Source organism: Erithacus rubecula (genome assembly GCF_903797595.1).
Source record: "Erithacus rubecula genome assembly, chromosome: 18".
NCBI lineage: Eukaryota > Metazoa > Chordata > Aves > Passeriformes > Muscicapidae > Erithacus > Erithacus rubecula.
This window is the reverse complement of record NC_136670.1, coordinates 8,977,900-8,992,828: the sequence shown is the minus strand read 5'-3', so window position 1 is coordinate 8,992,828 and position 14,929 is coordinate 8,977,900. Positions and strand designations below refer to the sequence as shown.

The window sequence follows — 14,929 nt, the reverse complement described above, 5'->3', positions numbered from 1 at the left end:
CAGTGACAAGTTCATCACTCACAAGGTTCTAGTGGGGCTGTAGGAAATCATTCACCACTGATGTGAAGGTCTTACTACCTGGCTCTGCTTTTAGATTTAGAAGTCCAGGGGAAAATGGCTCATCAAGTGATTTATAACTTCCCTTGCCTCAAAGCAGCACTATAAAAACACTTTCTTCTATGTGCATCCCCAGCTGCAAATTGAGAGGCAGAAATCTGGGATACACAGGAAAAAAAAGGGGAATTTCCTGTAAGAAATGGGGTCTGCTGTGTAATAAACCAGGAGACAGTGTGTTCAATCAGTATCCACTTGTTTCCTAAATAAATTCTCTGGCAATTTGATCACAAGCCTGTGGCCATCAAGGCAGGAATCTGTGCCTTCCTTGTCCCTCTCAAATTCTCTCTGCTAGCAGCTTAGCTAGACAGGTCTGGTCAAATAATAAACAGCCTTGTGCCATCCCTACTCCCATTGCCTTTCAAGCACATCTTCAACAGCTCTGCTGTCCTTGAGAAGACAGAGTGCCTCATTATTGGCTATCATGGAACCTTATTTAATTTAAGGAATCTTTAAATGCCACTTGATCTGCAGGGCTCATCTATATCTGTATGCTGCCTGTCACCCTCCCTGGGCTGTACAGCTTGCTCCTTGTTAAATACATGGAGCAAAAGAAAAAAAAAGATGAGAAATGGTGTCAAGGAAAGAAAAATTAATCTCTGCCTCATTATTTTGTTTGGCTTTGTGCAGCATGTGCTTTTTTGTTAATCAGAATGGGGAGATGTGGCTGTTGTGAGGGAGGCAGTGAGAGACTGGTTGGAGTTTCTGGGGAGGGGATCCCACCTGCCCTGGCGAATGCTGCTGCCACATTTACCCTTCTCCCCATGTCCCCAAGGGCAGCAAATCAAAGTTTGCTTTCACATTTTGATGGTGCTGAAGCCCAATTAGTTGGGAACCTGCTGCTATAGCAGGGCTGTGAGTAAACTGGAGATGTGATGTGAAGCTGCTTTTTTGACTTGCTTGGCAGGACAGAGAACTGAGGGCTTGTGGAACACTCAGTCTGGGGCAAATTCTCATGTTGTGGCTTTTTTGGGGCACAGTTATAATTGGGATCACACAGCAGAATCCTGTCAAATCATCCCTGATTGAATCCCTGATGATTATTTTTATCACTTGAACTTTATAAGACTGGGTGATGGGTGGTGGGAGCCAATGCTACTTTCTTATCAAACTTTTTTATTTTTTCCCCAGTTCCAGCTGCAGTCTCTGCAGATCCTGTGCAGCAGTGTGGGGGCAGAGCAGGACAGATGCTGTGATCTCCCTGCACTGGTGAGACAAAGGGCAATGCTCTGCTCCTTGACATTGGCTGGGGAGGAAGGGACAAGTCCATGGCACTGAAGTGACACTACAAATTATTTTGATAGTCTTAAGAGGGAAAGCATTTTTTTACTCTTGGGAATAACATCAGCGTGTTTATTGGTGAAGTAAACAAAACTATGTTTGCTTCAAGAAGAAGGAAAACTTCCAATGCTGGTGCAGTGCATATTTTTCCTGTCATGACCTCATCCAGCAGCCCTGGCAGTTCTGGGCTTTGCTGCCAGCTCAGCCCCAAGGCAGAACATCCCCCACTCTTCCTCTCACTTCTCAACACAGAGAACTGTGGGGTGTATAAATATGTAGAAAGGAGAAAATTATCTTCCAATATGTGTTTTGCATATTGCAGGCAGGGTTGGTTCATAGTTTTTTGGGGTTTTTTTTTTGGTCTAAATTTGTTATTCAACAAAAAAAATTAAGCACTCGATTGCTCACAAAAATCTCTCAGTGGAGTAGAAAAAAAAAGTCTTTTCTTAAGTAAAAAACTGAATTTTGAAACACTGAGTGTTGCACTTGTGATCCATCCTGCTCTTGCTGTGCAGCTGCTCATGGCTGGTTTTGGCTTGATTTCATTGCAGAGGGATGAGGACACCTGCCCCACTTTGGCTCCTGCCTGTTCTTGCACTTCTGGGCACCCAGGCCTGCCAGGACCCCCAGGGCCCCCTGTAAGTTCTCCCTCCCACCTGGGGGATTGCTTGTGCTGCTGTTGCTTCATTTGTCACAGCATGTTGGGCTTTGGGAAACACCCCTGGGGCTCTCTGAGGTTTGAGAATCACAGGATCATTCAGGCTGGAAAAGATCCTGAAGATCATTGAGTCCACCCAATAATGAGAGCTGCCAAGCCCAGCTCTAAACTGTGTCCCCAAAAGCCACATCTTCACTTTTTAAAAGTCCCTGCAGAAATGGTGACTCCAGCCCTGCCCTGAGCACCCTGTGCCAGGGCTTGACAACACTTTTGGTGAAGAAGTTTTATCCTCATGTCCAATCTACACCTCCCCTGGTGCAACTGGAGGCCTTTTCCTCTCATCCTAACTCAAGGAGCTTTTCCAGGGCAAGGCTGAGAGTTTCTCTTTGTATTTTGGATGGTGATGAAATGGGGAAATGGAGAGTTGGCAGGGCAACAGCTGCAGCTGGGAACAGGCTGAGCAGCTCCTGGTTCCACATTAATCCTCTTAGGAGAGGAGGACAGGTCACCCTCAGTGTCTGCAGAGATTTCATGGATTGGAGGCTCTGAAACTCTCTGTAAATTTAAGGAAAAAGCAACTCAAAAAAAAAAAAAATCCTATCTGGATCCTGTGTTAAATTGGAGCCTTGTAAGTGTCTGTGTGGGTGGACAGTGTAAAGAGAAAGGGGAGACTTTGCTATCCTGTCTGTCCCCAAAGCTCTCTTTCTGTTCAGTGAATGTCACTTGCAAGAAAACCCTGAAGAAATGAGGGGGAAGAGAAAACAGCCATTACATATTCAGTATGCTCAGGAAAAAGGGCATAAATTCTGCTCTATCCATTATGGATGCAGGAAAGTCATCATGGGCTGAAATCCCCGGAGAAAATATTCCTGTTAAACACTAGGAAGCAGTTCTGAAAATTTTGCTTTTGGAAAATCTGGGGAAGAATATTTGATCTGCACAAGGCAGCTGAAACCTGACAGACAGCCTGTCCAGAGCACCTGAGTTCAACCTCTCCAGGTGCTTTTCTCCTGGAAAATAACCATCACGGAAACGTTTGCCTCCTTCTTCAAGTGAAAAGGTCTCAGATCACCTCCTGCACTGACCTGTGGTTCAGCTGTGAGCTCAATTCTGTGCCTCATTGCAGAGTAATTACTTGCTCATTCCGGTGGAAGTTTAATTAACAGCACACTCCACTGTCACAGTTTGCTCCAATATCCTAAGTGCATAATTACCAGCTTGCATTGCCCTGTGGTTTAAGCATTTCCACAGACAACTCCTTAAAGAGCAGGACTTTAAAGCATCAGAGGAAATCTGGTTTTGACACATAACCTTCTCCTCACACCACTGAACTCTTGGTAATTTGCTGCAGTTACAACAGCACTCGCTGCTATTTTTAAAACTCCAGTTAGCAAGACATGTCCCACCTTGTGTTTATCACTGTCCTTAATGAGTGTCTGACCAGCTCCAGCTGGCTTCTGAAATGGATTTCTGGGCACTTCTGGAAACACCTTTCCCAAAGTTCCCTGCCTGTGCTTCTCAATTCAAATCCATGGGGTTTTTTTTTGGATTCAAGAATAGCAATGTTCAGATTAAGATGTCAAAAGTTCACACAAAATGAGTTCAGGTCAGAAGATTGGTTTCTTTTCCCCACCCAGAGTTAGGCAGAGGCAGAGCTAAGCCAGGTCTGTCCCTGATCTCAGCTCGTGTCAGTTCTGTGGGGTGGAGAGTGTGAAACCCAACTGAGTTCCAATGAGAGTGTTGATGTGAGCACCCCTTTTCCTCCTTCTCCATATGAGACCTTGTCTCAGCATGGATCCACTCAGAGAGAGTTGGAGGGAGGTTAAAAATTGAAACTTCATCTGTCTCTGCTGTGCTCTCAATGCTGGTCATGGAGGGGCTGGGCTGTTACTTTATTCTTCACTTTCCTGCATTTCCTGGACAACTCAATTAATTTTCTTCTTGTCTCTATTTCTTTTGAGCCCTGTGGGCAGGAAGCATCTCTTAGTGTGGGGCAGTGAAATGCAGAGTTCTGTCCCCCAGGCTCCTGGTTGCAGTGCAATAAATGTGATGATCTTTGTGTCCCACTGGCAGGGCAGCCCTGGAAGGAGAGGACCTCAGGGGGAGCAGGGGGAGCCAGGACCCAAGGTGAGTCCTAAACTGGAGATTATCTCACTGCACCAAGCTGAGCCCAAACAGACTCTCAACAACACATGGAGGAGGATGGGATCACTTATTATTAATTAAATGCTCAGTCAGGCTTTGGAAATGGAGATGATGAGCCTGATTGTGCTGAATTAATGCACAGCACAAGGTCAGCAATGTCCTCTGAGAGCAGCTGTGCTGGACAGGTCAGGCTTTGTGCTGCCAAACCTCCTTTTCAGACACACTGGTACTGCCCTGGGGAGGGAGGCAGAGAGGGAACCACAGCCCTGAGGCGAGCATGAGGAATGACTGGGTCTGAATTCCCTAGCCCTGGGGACTGTAGCAAACCCTGGTGCAAGTGTTCACTGCCCCATGGATCAGCACAGGGCAGAGCACTGGCCCCAATTTTTTGGGATGACATCTGGGAAAGCAGCATGGCTGCAGGGGAAGGGTTTGGGGGAGGGAATGAGAATGGACACAGATCTCAGAAATTATCTGAGAATATTTCGCTTTGCTCTCCGACTGCCTTGAATAACAGGAATAACTGCTTGGGAAGGTGAACTGAACACCCTTTGCAGCTTTGCTTCTATTATGAAAGATGGACCAAAACCTTGAACCTAACATGCAAAGGCAGCTGAGGATACTGGAGATGCCCTCAGTGCCCCAGTTTAATCTGGAATCCTGTAGATGGTTCTGCTGACCCAGGCCATGCAGTGCAGCCCACGAGGGGTGCAGGCACCAAGCACTTCCCCTGTGATTGTTTCCTTGTCTTTGGTTTCAGGGTGAACCAGGCCCACCTGGACAAGTAGGACCAGCAGGTCCCAGTGGCCAGCAAGGCTCTCCAGGTTCCCAAGGGATCACAGTTCAGGGCCCTGTGGTATGTGACCTCTTCCACTGCCTTTTTTTTTTTTTTTTTGTCAGCTGCTCTTCTCTGTTCACAGTTAGAGCCTGTCTCAGAAATGGGGGTCAATGCTGTGATTTATGTACTTACATCACCCTCACTAACAGCCCAACAGCTGCAGAGGGTGAGATGACAATCACTGGGTTTTATGCTGATGAGGCCCTGCACTTCATCATTCTGGCCAAAGCCTGCTTTTGTCCAGACTCTCCTTAATGGGCTTTTATTGAAAGCAGCCCAGTGGGGTCCCTTCCAACCCAGGATATTCTATGAATATTCAGGCATTTCTCTTTCCAGTGATCATCATTGCTTGGCAGGGAGTAGTGGCAAGGGCTGCCACTTGTCTGGGATGGCAGAATCCCTGTGCACATGCTGTGGCTGTAAATTACCCTGGAACACTGCAGGGAGCAGGAACAACCTGGGACATGGATGTGGAGCAGCAGGATGCTCTTTTCCTTAAAGGGTTCTGCCACACACCCAACTGTGTGCTTCTGTTTTAATCCAAGGGGCCACCAGGAATTAAAGGAGAGAAAGGAGATACTGGAATCCCTGGCATGCAGGTAATGGTAAACACCATTCCTTCTGCTTGTCCCAAAGATTTCCATTTTTTTTTTTTTTTTTTTTTTTTTTTTTTTTTTTTTGAGTAACTACTTTAAGCAAATCTGAAAAGTTGTTGCTCTTGTCTGTTGGGAAATGTCTGTCATTTGGAATGCCATCCCAAGGGAAACTGAGTCACTTGGTGTAAGAGAGATAGACCTGTTGGAAGCTGGATATGATTGAATTAAAGCTGGGATAACACTCTCTGCTCTATGTCATGAATAACTCTCTTTCTTCTTTGACCTTTCTCTTCTGTCCTCTGTTACCAGATGAATTAGGGCAATGATAATGAGATGCTGACCTTACCCAGCATTTCTGATTTACAGGGCATTCCTGGTGTGCAGGGAGCTCCAGGCAAGGATGGACTTCAAGGTGCAAAGGTAAAACACCTCACCCCTGAGGTTCTGTGCATGGCTGCCTAAAAATCTGCTGGGAGGGTCCCAGCAGAGACCAAAACATCCCAGTGCACTCAGTGTAGAAGTGAATGGTCTTTTCACAAAGCCAGAAAAATTGGGGGGAAAAAGAAATGGGATCATGTAAGGTTTGGCCAAATTTGAGCAGATACTGCCCTTCTTGCTTGACAGATGCTTTTTTTACCCATCTTTAGCAAGTCCCTGCTAAAAGCAGCACATGGAAAAATAATCTCACTGCTGATGAGGTCTCTTAGAATCTCCTTGTGAGTAAATGACTGGATTTGGCTTTGCAGGGGGTGAGGGGACTAGAAGGCACAGCTGGGCCTCCAGGACCTCCTGGACCAAGGGTGAGTACTCCCTGTGAGTGATGCACTCTGAAACCTGCTCCTCAGCAGAGTTTTATGCTTTCACCTGGAAGTGTCAGGGCAAACCCCCTTCCTGGGGTACCATGGGGACATATTGTGCAGGAACCCCCTTTCCCTGCCACCCCCACTGTAAGGAGAGAATCCTTGGCTTCCCTGGCAAGTCCTGAGGGAACTTCATCCCAGTGAGGAGATTCTTCTTTGCTGTTTTCACTTTCCTGACACTACGGCTTTCCAGCTGTTGGTTGAGTTGGAGGTGATTTGGTTTGTTAGACTGGAGGATGTGAAAGGTTTCCACCCACATCACTGCCAGGATCTGCTGCCAGGGCTGGATTTACATGGGTGTAGTTGCACTCAGTTGTGCCCTGGGTAGCAGAACTTTAAGATCTGTTGATTTACAGCTCCTAATTGGAAGGCACCCCAGGAACACTTCATTTTACTTGGGAAATTGACCCAAATTTGGGTTTAGTTGATGGCTGGTGGACCTGAGAAGTTACTGAATCTCACAGCTGAGTCTCTCCACTGAATTATAAGGAATTTGGCAGTGGTTGTGCTAAGTTATTTATAGGAGCCAAGGTTGAATTAGGCTCAAAACTTTGACTTGTTCATCCTGGGAATATGTGGAGCTGGCAGGATTGAGCCTCAGCTTTTCAAATCTGAGGAAAGGAGTGTCACCTTCAGAGCAGGCTCTGAAAGCTGTTCTGCTGCTGCCTTGAAACCTTTTCTCAGTTTCACCATTCAGAAAAGTTGCTAATACCTACTGAGTTCAAATGTAACAGCTGGGAAATCCTAAACCAAAGTATTTCTGCTAGTTGTTTTTGGCTGATTTTTTTTCTTTTCTTTATGGCTCAGATAGCTCACAAAAAGGAGATGACCACAGAAGGCACTTCCTACTCTCTCTGCTGCTGTTGATATTGTAAAATAATAGAGGCCAGCACTGTTTTAAAGGAAAAAGAAAACAACCATGTGGTATTGGGAGGCTGAAGAAGAAGGTTGTGCCCTAAGCTATGTCTAAATCTGAATATATAATAAAAGATCAAAAGCCTGTAGGGTATAAACTACACTAGAGTTTGTTGGCAAAACTCAGCTTTGCTGGCTTGGCCATAATTGAGATGGTGATGGGAAATGATGTGAGCATGACACACACAATGTGCTTTGAACAGTGGGCTCGTGGCTGCACAGGAAACTTAAGGTCACTGTTCCCTTGCTTGAGTCCTCTAAACTCCCACAACAGGTGCCCCTGGAGCCCTTGAACAGAAAAAAAAAAGGTTAGGAAATAACTGATTTTTTAATCTGTAATGTCTGCAGGGTTTCCAAGGAGCCACAGGCACCCGAGGCAGCAGTGGTGAGAAGGGACCTCCAGGAGATGTTGGGCCAACAGTAAGTTTCTGCTTTTAGGTCTCAAAGAAAGCCAAGACATGGAATAATAGAATGGAAATGAGCTGCTCCCACAGCAGCTATGGGTCTGAAGAATGGTTTAAATTCACACTCATCCTCCTTAAGGGGATGTCTGGGCATTCAAAGTCCAGGCCACTGATCTGTTGATAAAACATTCAACAAATCCCACCTCCCTTTGGTCAGATTCACCTGCTACACAAAATCTAAACAAATTTCTGGTCTAAGATTCTGGAATAAAGCAAGAAAGTTACTCCTGAGCTGGAGCAGCCAACATTGGGCATGTAGTTGAAACCACAGATGGAAATGTCACAGGTATTTCTCCTCGGTTGTTAAAATCCACCTGTCCTGCTGGGAAATCTATTCTAAGAGCACATCTGAGGAGTTTCTGCATCCCTGTTGATAGTGCATATCCCACTGCTCCAGTAACTGATTTATTATACATTTTATTTGAAAGCAAAGTGTTTGAGTATGAGTTCATACTTTCAAGTAAGGACTTAAAGCTCTTGCAATCACTGCCATGAGGTCAAGGAAATAAGAAGAATGTGAGAAACAAACTTTGTGTTCCATGTCCCACTAATACAACCCACACCCCCACGAATTTCTTTGTTTGTTTTCTGTTCTTCCTTTCCTTACACTTCCTTATTTTTAATTTTTTCCCCTATAGGGGCTGCCAGGTCCCAAAGGAGAAAGAGGAGAGAAAGTAAGTTTTTCTGGTGCACCTCAAAACAGTGAATGTGGTAACCTGAACTGCAAACTTTGCTTACAATTATCAGCCAAACCTCTGCAGTGTTGTTGTACCTATTGCTTGTTGCCTTTCCTTTAACCTGCCCAGGCTGGGCTGGTGGGATATCAACAATCCCACAGCAGCCAGGAGCTCCTTAGGATCAGGGTAGCAATGAAGCAGAAATATCAAATGCAAATCCATTCTTTGCTGAGAAGGGAAAAACCAAAACCTGCTTGGCTCCACTTTGTTCTGGTTTAATGTGTTGCAAAAGGAGACTCATTTGTAAAAATCACTGTCACTGCCCCAACACAGAACCTTGGCAGTCAGGACAGCCACTCTGCCTTGGAAGGTTATTTTGTTGGGAAGTTTTTCAAGTTTTTCTCATCCTGATTTCTGGTTATATCAGAATTCCATGACTTTCTAGGAGTCATTGCCAAGACTGACTTATGCAAATTTGTCTTCAGGCAAGGATGAAGTGCTTTTGTCTCAAGTCAATGCCTCAGAATTATAATTTTTAAGAGTGTTCTCCTTCTAATCCCACCAGCTTTTCCTTTTCTAGACTTTTTTTTTTTTTTTTTTTTTTTTTTTTTACACTGGGACTTTCCATTTCCCCCTCCTTTGGGTGTTAAACAGGGCATTTTTTTAAAGCCTGGATTATCTGCACTGTGATCCAGACAGAGATGTGTATTTTATAAACAGTTCTGGAAGCAGGTGAATTAGGTATGAATTTTCACAACCATGTTTGTTTTTAAGCAGGTTTTTGCATTTTTATTGCTTTTCTCTACTTTACTAAAACTTTCTGAAAGGCCCATTGTATATGATTTATGCAAAATACAGTAAGAATAAATATTTATAGAAGATGGAGTCAAAGATAAGACATGGTAATATCTGATCATACTAAATGTTTTACATATCACAGAACACTGAGTTATAGACTTAGCATCTTTTCTGATAAAATGTGAGGGTGAAATTTGCTCTCCCTTTTTTGCTAATTATTTAGATTCGGTCTGGGCTTTTTGATGTGCAGGAGACAAGCAATTATTGATGTTTCCAGTTTCAATTTTCTGGTTTCAGAGCTTCATGATAAATAAATAGAGCTGCATTTCACAGTAATTAATATCTCTGGAACTCAAGCAGAGAAAATGAATGGGCTGAAAGCTTTCATGCATTATGAGATCGATCCTTTCTAAAAGATATTAATATTTCCTTTTTTTCTTAATTTTTTAAAAAATGCTTCATTTTAGGGGGAACCACAGTCTTTGGCCACAATTTACCAGCTCGTTAGCCAGGCTTGTGAGAGGATGATTCAGAGTGAGTAGAACCAGCCCAGCTCCTGAGTCTGGTCGTGGGGTGATGGGACAAGGGGTGATGGTTTTAAGATGAAGGACTGGATTTGTATTAGATATAAAATTGTTTCCTGTGGTGGTGCTGAGACCCTGGCACAGACAAGCTGTGGCTGCCCCATCTCTGGAAGTGCCCAAGGCCAGGTTGGATGGGGCTTGGAGCACCCTGGGGCAGTGGGAGTTGTCCCTGCCATGGCAAGGTAGGTGAAGCCTTATGAGCTTTAAGGTCTCTTCCAACCCAAACCAGTCTGTGATCTGTGATCCTGTGACTCTCCAGGAGTGGAAAACCAGAGGAGAGACAGCCTGAAGCTGCAGTAACCCCAGCAGCTCCACCACCCTGTGCCCTGCTGAGCACCACCAACAGCACATGTCCCATCTCAGGCTCTAAGCAACACTTTGGCTTTGTCAGGTGGCATCAGCACAGAAAAGACCTCCAAAATATTTATTTGCAAAACCCTTTGGTGTTTTGCAAAGCCTCCTTTATTTCTCAAATGGAAAAACTTGACACTAATTTAAGAGAAATTGTTCTTTCAGCAATATATGCTGATTCCTCCCAAGATGAGGCAGTTCTGTAAAGCTCCTGTGCTGTGATGCACAAAGAGAAGCCCAGGCAGAAAAGTCATCACTCAGCTGCCCATCTTTATCTTCTCACCTTGGACTGACAGCTTTTTAGCACTAGCTGATCACTCTAAGTACCTTTTTAAACAGAATCCTTCTGAATTTCCCAGCCAAGGAAATGTTTATTTTCTATCTTGCCTTCTCAGCTCATGTGTTGAAATTTGATTCATTCATACATGAACATGCAAGGAAGCCAGTTCCCATCTGGGAGGAAAGGTTAAAGCCAGGAGAACCAGGACCACCAGGTCCTCCAGGCCCACCTGGGAGCAGTGGAGAAAAAGGAGAAAATGGGACTCCTGGGCAGCCAGGCAAAGATGGATATCCAGGAGAGAGAGGTATGGACACAAGTGTTCATGAGCATTTCTCACTGCATTTTTGATATTTGAACTAAATCTCAGTGCCTCAAGCAGCACTGTATAGATAATCCATGATATTATCTCATTTCATTGCTGTTTTCCCTTTGGACTTCCCCATTCTAGGAAGAGACTCTCAAATTTTAAATCTCAACAAGCAGGGAGAAGCCACATGCAGCCCACTCTATTTTCAAACTCTGCATGGAAGGAAAGGCCAGTTTAGCAACCTTTGTAGGTTTGGGGGGATGGAGAGTTTAATTTTAGAGGGCAGGAGGATTTTCCAACAGAAAAAAACAGCCATTTGGGTGAACACATGGTGGTGGAACAGATCAGCTTTGGGCAGAAATGAGGAGTGTTGGAAAACACTGGTGGAAGGCATGAGGCAACTGCAGCAATTTTTAAAGGGGAAGTAAGTTTCTGGAGCAGTAGTTTCAGCAATGAAATACTCAGACATGACTAAAGAAATAGATTAATGCAATCTCAGAAGTGGCCTCAGTTACTGCACAGGAATGAGTGAAAGGTGGGGAGTTGTTTTACTTGGATTTGCAGACAAGGTTTGTCAGTGGCTCAAGTAATTGCCTGTCAAAAAACAAAACAAAAAAAACCAACATTGGTTTCAACAGTGTCCTAACACCACTGAGTAACTGGAAATGTTGTTTAACCCCTTCCTCCTGCAGTAGTCAGTCTTAGCTGGTACCTGCAGAACTTATCAAAATGTCACTTCAGAGAGAAGGGAGTAACAACCTGCAGATTTTTCCAGCCTGTCAAGCAGGAGAGGGCAGAAGATGAATCTCAATGAAATACCACCTGAAGGACATGGCTGACCAAAATATTTTCATCTTAAAACAATGAAAAATCATGTTTTATCAAAATATACCTGTTCTCTCTGAGAGGTACTGGTTTCACATGTAATTTAGCAGGAAAACATCAATCCTGGCTAACCAGCACCTGGTCAAAGAGACAGTTCAGCTTTGGGATTTGTTTGATCCACATGAAGAGCACAGAGCCTGACCCTCAGGCTGGTGCAGTAACAATATTGCTACGAATTTCTCTGTGAAAAATGTTCATTCCCACTCCTATTGGACTGCAAATCAGTGCTGCTTGGATCAAAGGAACCAGTGCCCTGTTGGTCACAGCAAGAGTGGGTGCCCAGGCTGAATGAAAGCAAGTGGATGTTTCTCAGTGTTGCCAAGGGCTGTGACTCCACTTTGTCTCATGGAGAGGCTGCAGGAGCCTCAATTCAGGTAAAATTTGATAACAGTGAAGCAACACCTATCTTAACTTAACATCTCTTATCTGTGAACAGGTGCCCCAGGGCCCAAAGGAGAGAAAGGGATGTCTGGAGCCAGTGAGGAAGGGAGCCAAGGACCCAGGGGAAGAACAGGTAGAGTGACCACAACCCCTGTTTGTTGATCCAGCAAGGCCAGGGGATGGCCACCAGCTCTCAGATTCAAAGCATCATGCAGCTGAAGGACCTTTGTGGTGGGGTTGGACTGACCTTCCCACCACAGCCCTGCTGGCAGCATCCTCAGTGGCTCCTCTCTGCTAAACTGCAAAAGATCACTGCAGGCAGCTTCTTCCCTCTGGTACCCATTGCCAGGGATGATGTGTCTTGAGGACCTGAATTTTAGTTTTTCTGTCTTTTTGCATGCAAGACCAGATGCTCAGGGGATAGAAGCTCTGAAAATTCAGCTTGTGGAACATAAGGGTTTGTGAGTAATCTGTGAGGATTTGGAGTACTCCTCCATCCTGATCCCTGCCACTTGGGATCTGTGGGAAGTTTGCCACTGGCATAACAAACCAGGAACTGTCAAAAGAGTGTGATCAAACACATTCTTCATTTAATTCTCTATACTTGAGAGGTAAAGACACAAAACTCAATGACTCTGGGATGGATCCTGGGGTTAAGGTGATTCTCTGCATTAACATGTAGGTGGATTTGGGGTTTTCATAACCAGGCTCCATTTTTAGCCAAGCTGGGCACTCTTAAGGTCAAGAATACTGGGATACAGGTATTGGGATTCAGAACAGGTTTTCCAGCAGGCAAGTCCTATTTATCCACCAAAAAGAGGAATCCATGCTCAGAAAATTACCTTCCATGTAAGATGGAGGAAAATACAGAAGAGATAAAGCAGATGTGCTACAGCTTATTGTGCTTCTCCTTCTGCAGGCCCACCAGGAGAAGTTGTGCAGGGGAAGCCAGGTCCCAAGGGTTTTCCTGGGAATGCTGGTCCTCCAGGTTTCCCTGGTGCCAGAGGGCAGCCTGGGCAGCCTGGACATCCAGGGGACTGTGATTTCTCTGGATGTTATGAGGCTGATAGAAGAGGTAAGTCCTGACTATGTCAGTACAAAAGCTGATTTTATGGCTGGTCTCTGGTTATTTCTCTCAAGCCAGGCAGAGACCTCTGCTCATCCTCAGGCACCATCATTCCTGCAAAGCCTCCTCTGCAAAGCTGTCAGGGTGATTCCCCTGCAACCCACATGGATAAAAGCCAGTTCCATGGGCTGTTCCTCAGCCATCCTTCATGGATTAACACATAACTGCAGAGTAGTGAAGCAGCTGGGGAGTGATCATGGGGGATCAGTTTTTTGTGTCCCCAGCAATGTTTCCATGGGGGATGGAGGGAGGGACAGTTCCTCAGTTCCTAAATTTACATTTCATGGAGGCTCAGTGAGACAAAGACCAGGGTGATGAAGAAATTCACTGGCATGGAACAAAAGGTTTACAAGGGAAAGGGATTAATTCTGTGCCATTCCTTCTCAGGCCCTGACACTGATTTATTCATTTGCTCAGTGGCCTCATCCTTTCCACACACAGATTTTGTTCCCTGATGGCTGGGGCAGAGGCAGCTGGAGACATCCCCTTTCCCTGGAAATCTCTGGAAGAAAAGTCCACAACTCCACAAGAAGCAGCAACCCAAATAGCAGATGTGCTATGTTTTTTAATGCCTCATCATTTCTGTATGGACAAGTCAATCAAACTCCACATCCTGTGTCTGGCTGAGCTGTCTGTCTGCACAACTGCAGTGCTCAAACTCACATTGCACGTCCCACAGCAAGACAAAGGCACATCTGGACACTCAGGCTGACAGACTTGTAAGAAAAAGAAATACTGTATTGAAATGCTCAGAAATAACAGATAATCTCTGCCTGTTTGTCTGCTTGTGGTTTCTTTTTACCAGTTGTTGTGTGTCCCCAGCACAGAGAAATGCAGCACCTCGTGACCAAAAAGCAAATCCACTGGAGCAAAGCTGAATTTTCTGTTGGCTGCCAAGGTAACAAAGTCTAGCACCATCTTGGCTGCTGCTGCTGTTGGCAGAGTGCTGATGGTTTCCTTGCAGGGGTGTTTTGTACACAAACACTGCAGCCAGAGATCACCTCACTGTGATGTGACAAACCTCTGTTAACTCCTCTGGGGCTTGGTAACTCAGGCCAAGCCTCACATGAGTCACAACCCTGTGCTGAGAGGAGCTGGAGATTAACCTACAGCCTTTTCCACATCTCCTTCCTGCAGGCTGAGTAGCTACTTTACATTTTATCAGGTGGAATATTGAACAGCTCTGAGTCTGGCTTTTACCCACATGACATGGGGGTAATTGTGTTACACCCCTTTCCTTGCCATCAGCTGAGACGTGTCTGTAAGAAACCATGCAGATACTGATAAAAAAGTTCCTCCTTCTTTGCAATCACTGCTTCAGGCTGTGCTGGATATAACCTGCTTCAGAAACAAACCTTCCTGAACTCTGATTTAAATCCTAACCTTAAAGCAGATTGGCACAAAAATTATCAGTACAGATTTTTCAAATCTGTTAAGAGATAAAAAATGGAGCACCACACACATTCCTCTGGGTTTATTCTGGATGTGTAATTTCTGCAGTTACATGCAGGCTGGCAGCCTGGGTGTTCATACAGCCAGCCTTTGAAAACTTAGCAGTGAATACATCACACTTAGAAAGTAGATTGTCACATCAATACAGAGGAGAAAGAGGTTTACCTTAAGAGAACTGACTGTTTTTTTAGACAAGGAGTCCAAATATTATTTCTTC

General features: G+C 44.9%; 1 protein-coding gene across 1 annotated transcript in view; it reads left to right on the top strand.

Moving 5' to 3' along the window:
- The window catches only part of COL20A1 (collagen type XX alpha 1 chain), a 49,567-nt gene extending 35,533 nt beyond the window's left edge, over positions 1 to 14,034 (top strand). The window contains exons 26-39 of the mRNA XM_079321388.1: positions 1,246 to 1,323; positions 1,947 to 2,033; positions 4,127 to 4,180; positions 4,959 to 5,054; positions 5,582 to 5,635; positions 5,999 to 6,052; positions 6,379 to 6,432; positions 7,756 to 7,827; positions 8,510 to 8,545; positions 9,814 to 9,880; positions 10,677 to 10,865; positions 12,190 to 12,267; positions 13,054 to 13,209; positions 13,702 to 14,034. Coding sequence (XP_079177514.1) covers positions 1,246 to 1,323; positions 1,947 to 2,033; positions 4,127 to 4,180; positions 4,959 to 5,054; positions 5,582 to 5,635; positions 5,999 to 6,052; positions 6,379 to 6,432; positions 7,756 to 7,827; positions 8,510 to 8,545; positions 9,814 to 9,880; positions 10,677 to 10,865; positions 12,190 to 12,267; positions 13,054 to 13,209; positions 13,702 to 13,715 — 1,089 coding nt within the window. The 3' untranslated portion in view covers positions 13,716 to 14,034. The remainder of the gene's footprint in view (positions 1 to 1,245; positions 1,324 to 1,946; positions 2,034 to 4,126; positions 4,181 to 4,958; positions 5,055 to 5,581; positions 5,636 to 5,998; positions 6,053 to 6,378; positions 6,433 to 7,755; positions 7,828 to 8,509; positions 8,546 to 9,813; positions 9,881 to 10,676; positions 10,866 to 12,189; positions 12,268 to 13,053; positions 13,210 to 13,701) is intronic.
- Positions 14,035 to 14,929: the final 895 nt, after the last annotated feature.